The 16,672-nt window shown below is 37.4% G+C and overlaps 2 protein-coding genes across 3 annotated transcripts; one reads left to right on the top strand and one right to left on the bottom strand.

Moving 5' to 3' along the window:
- Positions 1–846: 846 nt before the first annotated feature.
- LOC140013578 (U-box domain-containing protein 35-like) lies at positions 847–4,831 on the top strand. Its single transcript, XM_072062916.1, has 7 exons — positions 847–975; positions 1,227–1,348; positions 1,478–1,681; positions 2,227–2,488; positions 2,622–2,717; positions 2,882–3,310; positions 3,858–4,831. Exons 1-7 carry the CDS (start codon positions 847–849, stop codon positions 4,563–4,565), a joined length of 1,950 nt encoding a protein of 649 aa, XP_071919017.1. The 3' UTR covers positions 4,566–4,831.
- A 3,365-nt stretch (positions 4,832–8,196) lies between these two features.
- On the bottom strand, positions 8,197–16,290 carry LOC113706162 (conserved oligomeric Golgi complex subunit 8). 2 transcript variants are annotated; one of them, XR_011820726.1, is made up of 13 exons: positions 15,931–16,290; positions 15,693–15,845; positions 13,698–13,846; positions 12,675–12,752; positions 12,474–12,567; positions 12,290–12,364; positions 11,860–12,156; positions 10,741–10,808; positions 10,593–10,647; positions 10,297–10,435; positions 9,408–9,592; positions 8,702–9,315; positions 8,197–8,574 (listed from the first exon to the last, which is right to left on the bottom strand). XR_011820726.1 is itself a non-coding variant. In XM_072064105.1 (12 exons), exons 1-12 carry the CDS (start codon positions 16,057–16,059, stop codon positions 9,010–9,012), a joined length of 1,728 nt encoding a protein of 575 aa, XP_071920206.1. In that variant the 5' UTR covers positions 16,060–16,290; the 3' UTR covers positions 8,197–9,009. The 2 variants fall into 2 exon arrangements, 1 of the variants encoding a protein (XP_071920206.1); XM_072064105.1 differs by having other exon boundaries at positions 8,197–9,315.
- Between the last annotated feature and the right edge of the window lie 382 nt (positions 16,291–16,672).

The raw sequence follows: 16,672 nt of genomic DNA, 5'->3' as shown, positions 1-16,672 counted from the left end.
GCAAGAGTAGATCATGCAGTGCAAATAGAAACTCTAGTACTTTTTTTTTTTTTTTTTAAATTTAATGAAATGCCTAGAAAAGGAATGGATGGTGGAAAAAACACAAATAGAATTCTCGTTAGTCAAGTCAATTTTGTTCATTGAAAGTACAGAAAGCGGGAGGAAGAAAGAGAATTAACCAAAGGGACCCTTGGTGTCCTCCTGTCTTCCATTTTTTTTGCTCGCCGGAGAAAACATACATTCAAGGCGCAAGTGGTGGTGATAGGGTGGTACCACCGGTGGTGGGCTGGCCTTTATGCTGGTGGCTTTAGGCCCTGTTTATCAGTTATCTCCCCCACCAACCCCACAATGAATGTACAGATGAATGTACAATAACTAGCTAGGAGTAGTTTTGTCCTATGAAAAACGAAATACAAATGGCTCCTCATAGTGGCACAAGCTCTGATGAATCCACCACCAACAATCTCACCGCGGTGGCCATTGATAGGGACAAGAACAGTGCATCAGCTGTCAAATGGGCTGTTGATCATCTCTTGTTAACAGATCATTCAATCATTCTGATCCATGTTAAGATCAGAAATCCACAACCTCGTAGGTACCCTCTCTTTTTGGCTTATGATACATGTAATATAATGACTACGTATGCACCTAGTTAAAGGTCTATTTTCTTTGTTTCATGAATGATATTAGATAGGTTTGTTATTATCAGTCTCATAAGATGAGATGCAAACAAAATTTCACCTGGCAGTATTGGCATGTTGAACTCTGATCATTGGAATAATTATCTATGGCCATTTTGCTAATATATATATATGTATATATATATATATATATATATATATATATATGCTGCATGGATCCTTGACAGAGAGTCTTGGCGCAGACGGTGAGGTTGCTAATGCATATAATGCATCAGGGATTACGGATGAGCAGCAGCTTTTCAAACCATCCCGCCTGTATTGCGCACGTAAAGGGGTACGTGATTTTTTTATGTATGAAGAATAAATAGTTCGAATGATTTTGTGTAGCCTGTTATATATAAGAACATTTTTGGTCATTGTTGTGGCAATGGATATATTGCATGATCGTCTCTTAATTGAGTTACTTTAAGGCCATTCAACCCAACATATGTATTAGATTGATCACCTTGGAGTAATCGGGTAGCAAAATCTAAATTAAAATCTAACATGACTGTGAATTGTTAATGGATGTGGAGGGAATTCCAGATTAAAGTGAAAGAAGTACTCCTTGAAGGCGTAGATGTTTCCAAGGCAATTCTGGACTATATTTCTGACAATCACATTAAAAATATTGTTCTTGGTGCATCGTCAAGAAATCCCATTGCAAGGTACTCTCTCTCTCTCTCTGATACACACACACACACAAGCACTTTCATGGGGCAGATACACAGAGAATTGCATTGCATTGATGAAAAACACAGTTCAGAAAGGCCTAACATGACATATTAGTAATGCAGGAAGTTTTGGACTCATGATGTGCCAGCAATTGTCAACAAGGCTGCCCCTGATTTCTGTTCTGTGTATGTAATCGCAAAAGGCAAGAAGCAATCTTTTCGACCTGCTGTAAGATCTAAGTCGACTCCTGTAACTCCTAAACAAGAATCTGCAAGAAACCAGTCTCCCATCAGGTTTAATCACAGTGAACCTGAGGATCTTTCTAGGTACATGTTACTAATCATTGTATGTAATATTGCTGACTTTTCTTTTCTTTTCTTTTTTTCCCCTCCCTCATAAATAAGGTAGTTTGTCTTGGATAGTGCCTCTTAACAAAAATTCTGGTCAACGAGCAGAGAGACATGATCGCATCTTTTAAAAAATGTTCAAATTAAAATGATTCATGTGGCAGTCTTTCTTAGCTCATTATGATAGCTAATAACGATTTACAGACATCGTGAGGACGCACCATTCTTATTCAACCCAGGGTTAAAAATGAGCTACATCATGTCTCTATGGGGTTAGATGAAGGAAGATTATATACAAGAGAAAAAGTTGTGTGTACAAGACCAAACATTCTAGTTTCAATGTAGTGGGGAAACATTGTTTATTGTAGCCTATAGGGTTCAGACCTAAACTATTGGAACATGGTCGAGTAATCAATTGTTGAGAAGTTAAACTTTCTGAAATAGATGAGCATGGCCGGGCATGCATAAAAGAAAGTTCAACCATTCCTTCTTTGGCATAATCAGCTTTATCAAATCTGAAGCAGGGCATTATCTAGGAGAGAAGAGCAAAAGGGAGTGGGGCCTGCGAAAGTGTGGCCTCCTGCAGCTCTTCCGTTTGGATCAATGGAGAATATTGATATTTCGTTCGTTGCAAAAAGTAATGTACCCAGTCGCAATAGCCTCTCCACCAGTGATAGTGATTCCACTGCACCATTTCATTTTGGACCGATGGAGGCAATTATTAAAAATGTAGATTTTGCTAACATGCTGGATGCTGCAAACAGTGGAAGTTCTGGATCATCTTCAGTAAGTGATAAATTATAAATACTAATGAGTTGCAGAATTGTTGTAGATGAAGACAGAGACCATTCTGATGTTTATGTGAATATTAAAACCACAATGATTCATTACATTGGCTTCATGGAATTCCTAATGGCAGCTTGAAGCTGAAATGAATAGACTAAAACTCGAGCTCAAACAGACTTTGGAAATGTACAATACAGCTTGCAAGGAAGCTCTCTCAGCCAAACAAAAGGTAACGCTAGACGATGCACTTTCTCTTAGGAGTAGTCAATATACTTGCCGCATCCCTTCTCTCCCACCTGTTCTATCATCCAAAAGGACCACATGGTCATGAAATGGTAGCATGCTATCAGCTTTTATAACATTTGGAATGGATACTTTTTGCCCATGTTTCAGGCTAAAGAGCTCGACAGATGGAAAATGGAAGAAGCCCTGAAGATTGAGCAAGCCCGACATTCTGGGGAGTCAGCTTTCGCGATTGTTGAGATGGAGAAGGCTAAACGTAGAGCTGCCATTGAAGCGGCTGAGAAGGCTCAAAAGTTAGCTGATATTGAAGCACAAAGAAGCAAGCATGCTGAGGAAAAGGCCAAGCGAGAAGCAGAAGGAAAGTCTAGAGCACTGAAAATTCTATCACAAAATGATTGTCGTTGCAGAAAATACACCATTGAGGATATAGAAATTGCCACCAATAAATTCTCAAGTTCATCAAAAATCGGGGAAGGTGGTTATGGTCCTGTTTATAAAGGTAAACTTGATCATACTCCAGTTGCCATTAAGATTCTGAGACCTGATGCAGCACAAGGAAGGAAGCAATTCCAACAAGAGGTAAGACATTGCTTTCTGTTTGAGATTACTAGCCCGCATATATGCACACGGGACGCTTTAGGAAAGTTTAAGAAGGAAACTAAAAACTGTGTACACAGATACTGATAGTGGTGCTTGTCCTTAAATATAGATGATTTTTTAACTTTAGGGGAAGAAAAAAAAAGTCTCGTGTCAATCCCACAAGCCTCTTATTCATTGTTATCAAAACTGTGGGAGGGAAGAAATAAAGCACTAGTTAAGCTTGCAAATGGTATAGAAACATAACCATATTCATCTGTTGCGAGCATATGATTACCATTGACAAAATGTTATGGTACATTCTAAGACGCATCTAGACGTTTGTCAAAACGTAAAACCATCTTTCTTCTATAAATTAGATCCTAAACTTTGCTTGTCTAACCTAAGATCAAGGTTCAATGACCAATGTCAAAATCTATCGACATTAGCACTTCAGCGGGGTATTTAAACATGCCAGTGGGATAGTCTGTAAATTTGTAGGTATACATGTGGGAATTTCTTTACGTACATTATGGTTTCTATTCTACAGGTAGAGGTCCTGAGCAGCATTAGACACCCAAATATGGTTCTCCTCTTGGGTGCATGTCCTGAATATGGATGCTTGGTATACGAATATATGAACTATGGAAGTTTGGAAGATAGGCTATTTCGCAAAGGTAACACACCACCCATACCATGGGCATTTCGGTTTAAAATTGCAGCTGATATTGCCACTGGCCTTCTATTCCTTCACCAGACAAAACCAGAGCCTCTTGTGCATCGGGACCTTAAACCTGCCAACATCCTTTTAGATCAAAATTTCGTTTGTAAAATTAGTGATGTTGGCTTGGCACGTTTGGTTCCAGCCTCCGTAGCCGATACTGTAACACAATATCACATGACTTCGGCTGCTGGGACATTTTGTTATATAGATCCTGAATACCAGCATACAGGTAAATTAGGGACAAAGTCCGATATATATTCTCTCGGGGTATTGTTACTCCAGATTATCACTGCAAGGCCTCCAATGGGGCTCACACATCACGTCGAGAGGGCCATAGAAGAAGGGAGATTTGCAGATTTGTTAGATCCAACAGTCCCGGAATGGCCTGTCGAAGATGCTCTAAGCTTTGCAAAATTAGCATTGCAGTGTGTTGAGCTTAGGAAGAAGGATAGACCAGATCTTGGATCTGTTATAGTTCCAGAGCTTAGTCGGTTGAAAAAACTTGGTATGAACAGCATGTTTAACGACTCTTAGAAATCACCCCTTGCCCAGAGTAAAGATCTCCAAATATAAGCCAGGCAATAATCTGCTTCACTGATATACAATTACCTATACATCAAACACTTTTATTTTATTTTTTTTATGTGTAGGGTTTTCTGGTGATGTTACTTGATCTTTCCACTGAAATTTTATAGGAAGTTGTAACCAGAGAGGTACATGGCTGTGAAAACTGGGAGCAATCAAAGTGTATTGCTAGATGCAAATGTAAATGTAATCCAGATTCAGAGGCTTTGTTGTTATGCTTCAATCGCAGAAATGCGCTTATTGGAACTAGAAATTTTGCAACAACTTCACGTCCTCCAGCGTTATGTGCACTGAAAACAGAAGAAGGAACGAAAAGCAAATTTAACAAGAAGCATGAACGCTACTAAATGGCCCCAAAAATTTAACAAATTAAAATCACGTATCATAAACCAGTTTAGAAACTACTTATCAAATTGAGATAAAAGCTATCATATTACATCAGCTAAGTAAGAACTTCAACCAGGCCAAGAAAAAAAATGAAAAAGATGGTTATTTGTCACCATATATAAACATATCCAAATTCAGAATGAGAAAAAGGTCATGAGTATAGAGAAACGAATGAATGGGAAGTTCAATAATTCTGCATCAGGTGTCGTAGTTAGCTTGTCAATGCTCAATAAAATGTTACGGATTAATCTTCCTTTGGCCCTTTTTAAGTGCAAACCTTATTAGTATACTTATTTTCCTTTGGCCCTTTTTAGCCTCTTCTTCTTTTGAAAAAAGTAATTTTTATTAGTTGAAATCTTGGCTTGTGCGTGCATTCAGCAACACATGCCTCTTAGGTTCTTTCCCTTGTCATGGATTCTAAAGTTTAATCACCACAAGCATGAAATCATTGGAAACTCAACCTATGATCCTCTAATTATGTGCAATTATAATAATTTTGATCGCCATTAAGGACAAACATTAGTGTTTTAGAATTTCAATAGGAGAGGGATGAAATTTAAAAAACAACGAAGGAGAAGGAAAATTTGAATCCAGGATCTCTATGTTTGAGAATCAATTTTAACTATTAAATCAATATGCCTCCTCAATTATCATTACTGACTAATTATTTGTTCACGTTGATTATACAACAGATTAATGTGCATGGGAAAAGAAAAGTGATTGTCATAGCCAAGCCAGACATTTGTCCCCAAAATTTTATCCATGTGCTTGGATTTCCAGAGTCAAGCTTGTTATTTGTTGATGGACAAAGGGAACAAGCTAGATCAAGAATATGCTGCTTGTTCCATGTATAGCCCCACAAGAATGTCATATCAAAAGGAGCTCCTTAGAATCTGCAATAATTGAATATGAAATTCTTTGCTTGGAGTCAAAGTTGAAATGGTTGAGTGGAAAAGTCCTTCTGCATAAGAAAAGAACATACAAAAGCAAACAGGATAAAGTATGAAACTATTGACGAAGAATTGATGCCCGCAAAGGTGGATTGTGTCCAGAGAAAAGCATATTGAAAAGATAGGCTGTCACTACCAAATGAATCCTGCATAGGATTCCCCCTACTGGTAAAAATGATTAACGAATACGGTAAGGATCATCAGACATGTTTGACAAATCACCACACTCACAATTTGTAGAGGGTAGTACGTTAGTCACTTAAAAATTTAAATTACATGTAAATTAATAGAGTTAATTGTCAAGATGAACTTGCCAAGATCAAGTTTCACCAGACTCAGTTTTTTCTAAATTCAAGGATTGTTATCACATTTTGGCCTTAACTATTCACCACATAATCGGGACGTTTTTTTGTGATAGCTGAGTTTTGTTTACCTACGCATTATTGATTCTAAAATGTACTGCATGTCTCTTTAAATATATGTCATATCTCAATTATTGTAACTTTTTTGCATGAAAATGTGGCAAAATGTCCACTAATTCCTCGATTGACCAATTGGTAGGAAGAATGCCACAGTTTCATATCCCTAGTGATGAAGGACTCGGAATGAGTGAAGCACCAAAATCAGCAGTAGCCCCGTTTGGTAAATGAATTTTTTGGGTGTTTGTCTAAAATTTTATTGTAACTTATCGTAAAAATTGTAAAAATTTTTTTTGAAATGTATAAATTTTTGGATATTTTGAAATACATAATTAAAAAATTTTGAGAAATTTTTTGAGATTACTGACCAACTTGACCAAAAAATTATTTGCCGGACAAGGTATAGTCCAATGATTTAGGGTGCAATTGTCAAAATAGTCCAACGAGCGTATTCAAATGTCAATTTGTCATACTGCTTTGCAGAAAAACCAACCCTTGAGGCTTTTTTTTTTTCTTAAAGAAGCATCCAGATCAAACTTTTTACTTTCCAATCTCCACAGGCACACATGAATCTAGTAACCCTAAGCTATTCTACCTCAGTTCTCGTTTGTACTATAAATTCGCAAAAGTGAATACTACTTCATAGTGGAGCATATATCATGACAAGCTCTCAAGTCATTCGCAGCAACTATAGAATGATGTTGCTTTCCAGAGTTCTTTCATCTATTACAAGAAAATGGTTTCTATTGCTTTGTTCCCTCATGCTTGCTAAAGCTATCAAATGTGATGATCAACCTCCACCAGGCACTCCAGCATCAGCAAGTTTGATATGCATTAGTGACTGTGGAACATGTCCTGTCATATGTTCACCACCACCATCGCCAGTGAATATTAATCCAAAGCCACCACCATCTTCCCCACCTGGGCCTCTGCTGACACCGCCAACACCACCAGTGCACCACTACTCGCCCCCACAAAATTATTACTTTCATGCACCACCACCCTCATTGCTTCCAAAGCCATTGCCTCCTGAATCCTCGCCACCTCCACCTCCACCTCCACTTCCACTTCCACCTCCACCTCCACCACCATCTTATATTTCATGGGGTAATGCAGCTCCTCCACCTCATTTCAATTATTTTGGAGGCGGCGGGGGAAACGTTCCGTCTATTCAGGTACCTCCTGGTGTGGGACAGCGCAACTACTCTTACCCTTACTACTACTTCTATTCCTCGAAATCATCATCTTTTGCTCTGCCCGGCTCATCCCTTTCTGTTTTGTTGCTGTTACTTCACGCCTTGTACTATACTTAGTGGAAGTATAAGTTAGATGGGAGTTCTTGGGACTTATGTATGGGATGTATGGACTTTTCCAGATGTATTGTGCTCGTGGATTTGTTCTCAGTTGTCTTCCAATCTGCGTTACTAGAATCCACCTGACTACCATGTACAGACGGTGTCAGCACTCGATATTTGTATGATAATTTTCTTGAATGTAATTATTTGAGATAAATGTTCGAGACCAAAAGTTACGCCTTCGTGCATAATTGCACATGGAGGAAATCAAGTTTCTATCCTGCATAACATCTTGTGGTTGCTATGGCAGTCTCTAAAAGATTTAAAAATACGATGACGGTGCAAGTAGCTCCTCCTGCTACATATCTTTGTTCCATCTTCTAGTATTTTCTTTCTTCTTTCTTTATATGAAACAAATGCACTAGTACTTTTCTTCTTTTTTTTTTCCTCCAAAAAATTGTAAAAATGATCAAAAGTGACTGGATAAGACATGAAAGGAAGTCACACAAGTACTTTGAATCAATTCACATCAGGCAAGCCCATACTCGATGCTTATTAGAAAGAGACAAAAAAGATAAAACAGCTCTTACAAATGTGACTCCTGGAATCTCATTTTAAAGAACTTTAAGACAAACGGTAAGTATAAAACTCTCTCTTAGCTAGGAAAAGTGAGAAAAAACCCTAGTCCGACAGTATATTCAAATCTGACAAAGGACAGTAATTCTGTCATCTGCACAACACACGGAGTAATCAACAATGGAAAAGCATTCTTCAATTCCTATTTGCCAAATGACATGTCAAGGGCCTTGAAATCCTGATGACCTCCCAATCTATCTCCCGGCTGCAGCAGCTGAAGGCCTCGAGGCTTGTTCAACTGATGCTTGTTAGTTTCCCTGCATCTTCTCGTCTGTAACACGTCAGAATTCTCTTCAGCCAATAAATAATAACAATAATAACCTATTTTATTGCGATAAGCCAGCCTTTGTTTTCACTGCAAATGATGCAACTTGTAGAGGAGGAAGAAACCAACGAACCAAAATTCCTTTTGTTCACTATGACCATGAAATTTTTAACAAAGTGTTCCTATCACCATCGGCCTCAATGCCTCAGGACTTTACACCTGCGTACAAAAATAATTTTATCACAGTAAAGATCTGAACATGACCAATTTACTCCAATCGCTATTGATGGTATCCATCTAAATCATTACGATTCTTCACAACCACCCCAGTGAATAGAAGGGTAAAAATGTTAATGGCCCTTCTCCACTGTAGATACAAAATTCTTATTGGCATTAGGGCAGGGAACTTCCGGATTTATTTTAGAGTGAGCTTATCTCCCTTCACATGCTTGATCTTCTGGTGATCCTTTCCCCATCTTGTGACGTGAGGTTGTTCTGTTGTTCCTCTAGGTTTGCACTTGCAGTCCGCTCAATACTAGACACTACTCCATTCTCCAAGGAAGGCAGATTTCCATTTTCAGATATATTCTTTCCCTCTACACTTGGAACAGATCTTGGAAGTTCTCTTGATGGAGAGTTTATTACTAGGCGGGTTATTCCATCAAATAAATTCTTGGCATCTGTGATCAAAGAGGCTCCACCAGGGTAACAACGGCCAAAGCACATGGCACAATGTGGAAAAACTACCTGAAAGGAAATACCAAAGGACAACTTAAGCTGTTGTTTGCATGGATTAACAATTGCAGGCAACCGTCAGGACAAAATTCCTTAGATTTCACCTCAAGAAACGCTCTACAGAGTGCAAGGAAAAGTATAGACTCATTATCTCTGAGCATCCTGGTTGTGTTGTATCTCAATAGAGAATCAGAGACACCCTGCAACCCCTTCACTAATTCCTGTGCAAGAATGCGCTTCAAACTCAATGGAGCACAGGGACGCAATTCATTCATTGCTGCAGATACACCTGCAATGTCAATAGGGAGCATGCAAAAGAGAAAGGATTAAAGCAGTAATCCAGGGAGGTATAAACCAGTTAAATGTTCTTAGTGGTCACAGAAACCTTTGGGAAATACGTTCATACATTTTGGGTATCAGGATATGCAAAAATGTTTTTAAAATAAAAATCATGTTTATCTCAACAGTAAAACTTTTTTTTTTGCTGGACACGATAGATTCTAAGGTATACCTACTCATACTCTATACTGGGGGCGGGGGGACCTAAAGGGATCAAGAGGGGAACCCGGGGGGACTAACCACCACTGGTCCAGATGGGTGCACACGCACCTGTCGGCGAAATTATTCCAGGAAATCGTGGATTTAAAATGCAGGCCAAGAGATTTGATCGCTTGACCTACACCCAAGTAAAGCCTTAAGGCTCCCTTGGGGGCCAACTACTCTAGGAGTAGTTGGTTTATCTCAACAGTAACTTGGAGGCAAAGCATTTACCTTACGTCAGTACGAACAGAGAAAATAAATTAGGCATTGCATTTGTTGCTCTTCTTACTTTTTCAGAAGACAAGTACAGTTAATAGCATGCGTATAAGACATGAAAACACAACCAGCAGACATTACGCTCTACATACAAAACGAGACTAGATTTGACAAACCAAAAGTTGTGGAGGCATGTCGGACAAAGATATATATTTTTAAAGATTAACTGCTTAGTACCATTCACAAAAACAGCAAGAGGTGGATGCTCCATTAAATTTGGAGGAGGATTAACATCTTCCTGACTTTCTTCACCAAATGTACTGGAAGGAAAGCCAACAGCTGGTAGCGGGACCCAGCGATGAGCATCAAGTACTAGCTGGAAGAATATGGAAAATCGCAAATCAGATGGCAAAAATAATACATAGAATGTTGAGGAGGCACTTCAGTAAGAAGAGAAACTGAAACCCAATCTTTAGCTAAGAGAAGAAAACTTGCAACAACATCAAAACCAAAAAGCAAGGCTTCTAAACTACCTGAAAATTCTGAACTGCTGTATTCATATTCTTGGAGAATAAATTGAGAACTGCCCTGTTCAATTGACCAGAATAAAGGCAGTCACATTCACAGGTTGCTTCAATGTCTACATGATTTAAAAAAAATACAGAAGAAACGTTATATTACTCTTCAAAGAGTGGAGGAAGTAAGCCTCGAAAATCCAATCCAACCCAGCCCAATCCCATGGCACCATACTGCAAGACAGAAATAAATAGAACATCATCACCAAGCTAAATGCCACAAAGAGTTCAAAATGAAAATAATCTGAAGCAGGAAATCACCTTGCTTACATTTATAGGGCAAACCCATAGAAGAAGTGAAAACACAGTGAAAAAGAAATGGTGCCATGAGTCAGCATCCGCAAGTCATACCACATTTTTTACACTTCCATTTTAAATTGTAGCCAATTGCAAGTTAAAGCACATTTCATTTTTTTTTTTTACTATCTTTAACCATAGCAGTTAATAGCAATAATAAAACCACATACATTCCATCACTACATATTCCACTGATACGGTACAGAATGGCACTGAAAGAGCGAAGCCCTTATATTTGGTTAACTGCCTTTCTTCTTGAGCTATTAGGTTGCAAAAACTAAGAGAGGCATATAATACCTAAGATAACAAGAACCACAAGTAAAAAGGTCAACCTTTGATTATGGAAGTCCAATTATAGACATGCATAACTTTAGAGCAAGGAAGTTAACCCAATATGATGTCTTCTAAGAATACATCCTACAGACTGGAATCTCCTTTTAGATGAGAAGAGTCAAAGATCTAGAAACTAAAATCGAAACAATAAAGTGATCTTGAATTTTTATGGCATCAAACATGGTAGTCAGGGAAATGCTTCTTCAGACCACACAATCACAAAAGGAATCATGAAGGTTTAAAGACTTCTTCTAGGTTGTAGCATTGGTTCAATATCTATTTCTAAAAGTCACTAGGAAATACAATCATCATTTGATTTAGAAGTGCTCTGTTATTATGTTGGTATAAGTTATAAAAGATCAAATGCCAAAAGAAATCAAGTGATAAAAGTCACTGTTAAACCAGACCTTGGCATGCTCTTACTAGTTTGCAGTTTGCTACACGAACTGAACTTTTCAAACAATCTTAAGCAGTAAAGTACAATTAAACCATAAGAGAAGAAGAAAGTAGAACATAGCATTGTGGTTGGGATTTCAGAAAAATGCATGTGACATGCACTTGCAATTTTGAAACAGAAGGCAATGATGTTACTGACCATGCATTGTTCCAAAATGTTGGACAAAGATCCTCCTTCAGTTATCTTTGGTAGCATGATCTTAAGAGTTTTAAGGTGTAAGGATATTTGATGCATGGCCCAACTAAAGAGAAGTCCACCATCATAGTTTTCTTCACTTCCTGATGTATCATCAGCGAAGATGGCTCGGTATTGGTTAACAACATCAAAAAGATGTGTCCTATGACAGCTTATCATCCCTTTTAAATATTCATAAGCATTTCTCTGGTCTAAGTCATCAAGAATTCCAGCAAGCCATGTCTCACGACATCTGAGAAACTGTAACATCACAAAGACATGAGATCTTGATCAATCTAAGCTTAAGAAGAAGAAAATAGAACAGAATGTAGAGAAAGCATAAGGCTGATATGAAACTATGCTAGAACCTATATATTAAGCTTAACAAAGCTACCTGTAGGCGCATTTCATACTCGCTGAATACTCCTATTCGTCGTAAGTATCCAATGATACGGAGACACTCTGGTAACTGCAAGAGAAAATGAACAACTGATGAATTCTTAGCATCAATATTCTATCACAAATCACTTTGCATCACATGAACAGTATAACCTACAAGTTAGGCTTTGGCAAAGCACCTGAATGTTTGATCTAAGTTTTTGGAGGAGTTGAGAAAGAAGAGACTGTGTGGTCTGCCGAACTTCAGCAGCAAGTGCCTGAATAACTGGTAATCTATTTTCAAGGGGCAAAAAGAAAGAAACAACTGCCTCACAACAAGCCTCAATAAATTTGACAAATGAAATTGGTGGTTTAAACCATGAAGAAAGAAAGTAACTTACTTTGGATGCATTGTCGATAGCTTAGCAACATATGCTTCTAAATCCAGAGCTTCATCATAGTTGCCATTCCGTACACATCTAGAAATAATCAAAAGCTTCTTATAAATCTAGAATTAAGCTATAAAGAGTAAGAATAACAGCAAAATAAAACACACACTAAACAGGTATCATATGTAGGTACAAACAAACTCCCTTCACTACCCATATCCTAAAGAAAACAAATTAAAAAAAAAAACCCACACAGAGTACAAAAATTATAATCTACATAGGTAAGATTTATGACCAAAGCTGCTATTGTCAGCTCAAGTAATGATGATAAGTTACCAACATTTTACCTCTTTCTCATGTATAAGATAGAAGAAGTACTGGATACCTAAACTATTTCTGGAAGTTCTATCTCACAAATAACAAATGTAGTAAAGACAGTTTTATGCAGTGTCAAAGTTTCAACAGCAGGTGCTTAGTTCTCTTCAATCCTCAAGCATAGGTAGCAGCAATAAACAGTTTGGAGAAGGTACACAAGTTGTGCACATGGTAACATAAACATCATGAAGTTATACCAGTATTGCAAATAGAATTCATTCAACAACAGCTTCAAGTTCAGTGGTGGTACAATGGGACATTCATGACAGAAGAGAGTACCGTGACCAGAATTGAGTAAAGGATTTGTCTATCAAAACTAGAGGGAAGGTCCATGGAACCAAAGAATATTCAGAGGAAAGTCATGCTAATTTACTCCAGCAAGAAGAATGGTGATAGTCATCCAAAGAAAAGATCCAACTACCAGACAACCAGGATAATGCTACAGAAACAATAAACACTGAGAAATTGCATTAAGTGTATCCCACAGTATTCATATCATCATCTAAATTTCCCCATTCTGAGATCAAGATTAAAGACATGACAAACTTACTGGAAAAGCAAAGGCATAAAGGGTACAACTAGCTTTATCTATCCATCGTTCCGAACAGAGACCATTAATTGAATGTATTGCATTAGTTTAAAACATGGTCAGAGACATACGTGTCCATCAGCTGAGGAATTTCAAGCAAGTCAAGCAAAGTACTATGGTTTGCCAGAAGAGTTTGGTTCATCTTCCTCTTCTCCAATATTTGTTCTGCAGAGTCAACGAACTCAGAGCAACCAGACGATAACTTTGGGATTTCAGATATCTGCCAAACAAGAGAAACATATGAACTAATATAACTTCATCATCAACGCAACTCAGCAAGGAGAATGATCTCCAAATGCTGTCTACAACTGAGTTTTGGCATAACAACTAAAAAGCTTACATAATTGGAAAACACATTCAAAATTTGTCATTTTATTTCATTGGCCACAAAACCTACTTATGTAATTGCACACCCTGAAGTATGAAAGAGTTTATGTGGACATATTTCTGGATCAGAATTCATTCAAGGACAGACCCGAAGGAAAGATACTGATGTTTTTTAACACTATATACATAGCAGCTTTCATGAAATAATTATCCTCATTTTCATTTAAATTCCTATAACAATCTTATCAACTTACTACTCATGTATAATGTTGATGTCTAGTGGTGTCTAGTCACATTGACTCTTTCAATGTTCAAATGCTTAAGATAAATCACATATATTTTAAAATTTCCAAATGCTACATAAGCATGCAGCTCAGAATTATCTAGTTGTCGTTACATACAATGCATATTTTTGACTGCAAGTCCTACATAAGCACATGTACGACAAAATGAGTTCGCAACACAAATATCTTGAAATGAGAACCATGTCAGGGGAGAAAGAATATGATTTCAGGATGACTAAGAGTAACTAACGACAAGTGAACCACTGTAGTTCAAGTTTAGACCAACATCAATATAAGCTTGTCCCCAAAGCATATATAAAAGAAAAGGTAAAGAATATAATTAGTCATTCCTAAGCTTGATTAAGATGCCAAATTACAAGAAATTGACTTCATCATCTTAGCCGTATTCATCAGAGTTCCATGTCTTCCATGCCTAGGCTAAGAGGAAGGTGCATTTAAATGACTAAGTTTTTAAAGAAAGGCACTTTAAAGAGGCTTGTATCTTGTGCAACTAAGAGCAAGTTATGAACTTTCTCTTCTTCCTAGTTTTGTTTAAATACTTTTTAGTAGATTTTGTAACGTAGAATCAACTTTAACCACTGGAGACTGGAAACAGACATATCTGGGGCAGTACACTTGTGCTAATTAAGTTATTGTCAACTAACTATCGGTCAGTCAGTTTCCAACTTTCTTTTAGCTTTCCAATCTCTACATCACATCTCATTAGCTCAAGAAGACAAAAGAAACCCATAAACTGTTGCCTAGAAATGGAGATGTTGGATGTACATTATTCTTTGGAGGTAATCAAGAAATAGGACTAAAGTGCAATAAACTAAACCAGGACCACGAAAACCATTGGCCTAATTCTTAAACTGTTGAATTTTCAAATTTAACATCTGTAGTCTTCTGCTATTTACAATGCTGAGAAGTAACATCCTAGAAATTAAACATTAGTTTTCCAACCTGATTTTAGTTTGATTGATATTCAAATATTTCGTGAAAGTAACAGTATTGCCCTCTTCCTAATTTCGCTATTCTACTTTTCTTCTTAGGCGTCTTCCAATAAAGACGTACAAATTCTTTCTGGATGCTGATTCTTACCGTAGGTCAAGTGTGTCCACTGAAGCACATTTGAGTGGTATATGCAACTTGATCGAATGAACCCCATATTTAAGCTATTACCTTCAAAAACCGACCCTGCACATTCTGCATTACTACCATACCATCATCAACCACCAGGAGTTACTCAGACCCCATCACATTTCATCTGCAGGTTGAGACTCTAACACGTACCAAATTGAAAGATCACATTTTTTTTTAACTTACCACTAAACAATCTAATCTTTAGCCATAGACATAAAAAAAACCAGCAAAGAAAAATCAATCGCACAAAATTACTCCAAATTGCACAAGAAAATTACAAAATTTAAACATAAAAAAGAAAAGTAAATTTACCAAAGACTCGAGGTGTTTATCGATCGAGGAAACTTCCTCTTTAATAGAAAGCAAGGCATCAGCAGAAGAAATGAAAGCACGGTAGTTCCCCACCGCCACCTCTTGCATCTGCCTCCGTATCCTCTCCGCATCTACTCTCAATAGCTCCGGCTCCTACAAATTATAAGAAGAAAATTATGATCACATTGCAATTTCTAGTACAAAAGATTGAATTAATCACGGAGTTAGCTCTAGGTACCTTGTGGAGGCGGTCGAGGGTGAAAGAGAGGAGTTCAGAGACGTAAGGCTGCTGCGAGGCGGAGGCCAGCGGGAGAAGACTAGCGACCGGTGATGAGTTGTCGTCTGATTGAACTTCAGACGACGTCATTGTCGAAATTAATTAAGAGAACTCCTAAATTGGATTCAATTTGAGCTTGATTAGGGTTTCGATCTGATTTTTTTTTTTTCAGGTGGGAACAAACAACTACCGTTGGTGAACACTCAGAGATCTGCTACTGTGTGGCTGTGTGTAACGACGCACCACCGTTGGTGACCGGTAAAGAAACGTTAACAGCTTTGGGCTTATTTATTTTTTGAGAGAATTGCCGAGATAGCCCCTTATTTTTTTTTCTTGATATTATGAAAATGTATCACTTAGTTTTAGCAATTAACTAAATAGGCAGCAGCTAAGTAAAATACTAACCACTAGAAATTTGTAAAATGTTTAGAAATATTAATCACTAGCAGGAAATTTAAGCTATCAATGCAAAACAATCATTGACCATGTTGTAACTTGTATATATATATATATATATATAGCTAAATCATAAAAACGTGTTGAGATTATAGATAGCAAATTATTTATCACAAAATATCTTTTCACGAGGGTTTTGCAAGGAAAAGTTTAGTTTTAAAAAAATATTTACTTTTGTTTTTGGAATAATATTTGCATGAGTAGTTTTCAAATTCTTATCTTGAGATTTAAGTTTTAGAATATATTT

The sequence above is a fragment of the Coffea arabica genome, chromosome 8c (genome assembly GCF_036785885.1).
Source record: "Coffea arabica cultivar ET-39 chromosome 8c, Coffea Arabica ET-39 HiFi, whole genome shotgun sequence".
Classification (NCBI taxonomy): domain Eukaryota; kingdom Viridiplantae; phylum Streptophyta; class Magnoliopsida; order Gentianales; family Rubiaceae; genus Coffea; species Coffea arabica.
Note: the sequence above shows the minus strand (reverse complement) of the source record. Positions and strands in the feature narration are given on the sequence as shown.

Coding starts and splice junctions, on each gene's coding strand:
- LOC140013578 (XM_072062916.1), top strand. CDS start 847: ATGCTGCATGGATCCTTGACAGAGAGTCTTGGCGCAGACGGTGAGGTT. Junction 1,682..2,226: donor GAACCTGAGGATCTTTCTAG/GTACATGTTACT, acceptor AATCTGAAGCAG/GGCATTATCTAGGAGAGAAG. Junction 2,718..2,881: donor CTCTCTCAGCCAAACAAAAG/GTAACGCTAGAC, acceptor CCCATGTTTCAG/GCTAAAGAGCTCGACAGATG.
- LOC113706162 (XM_072064105.1), bottom strand. CDS start 16,059: ATGACGTCGTCTGAAGTTCAATCAGACGACAACTCATCACCGGTCGCT. Junction 10,648..10,740: donor CTTCCTCCACTCTTTGAAGA/GTAATATAACGT, acceptor TCAATTGAACAG/GGCAGTTCTCAATTTATTCT. Junction 9,316..9,407: donor TCTGTAGAGCGTTTCTTGAG/GTGAAATCTAAG, acceptor ATTTCCTTTCAG/GTAGTTTTTCCACATTGTGC.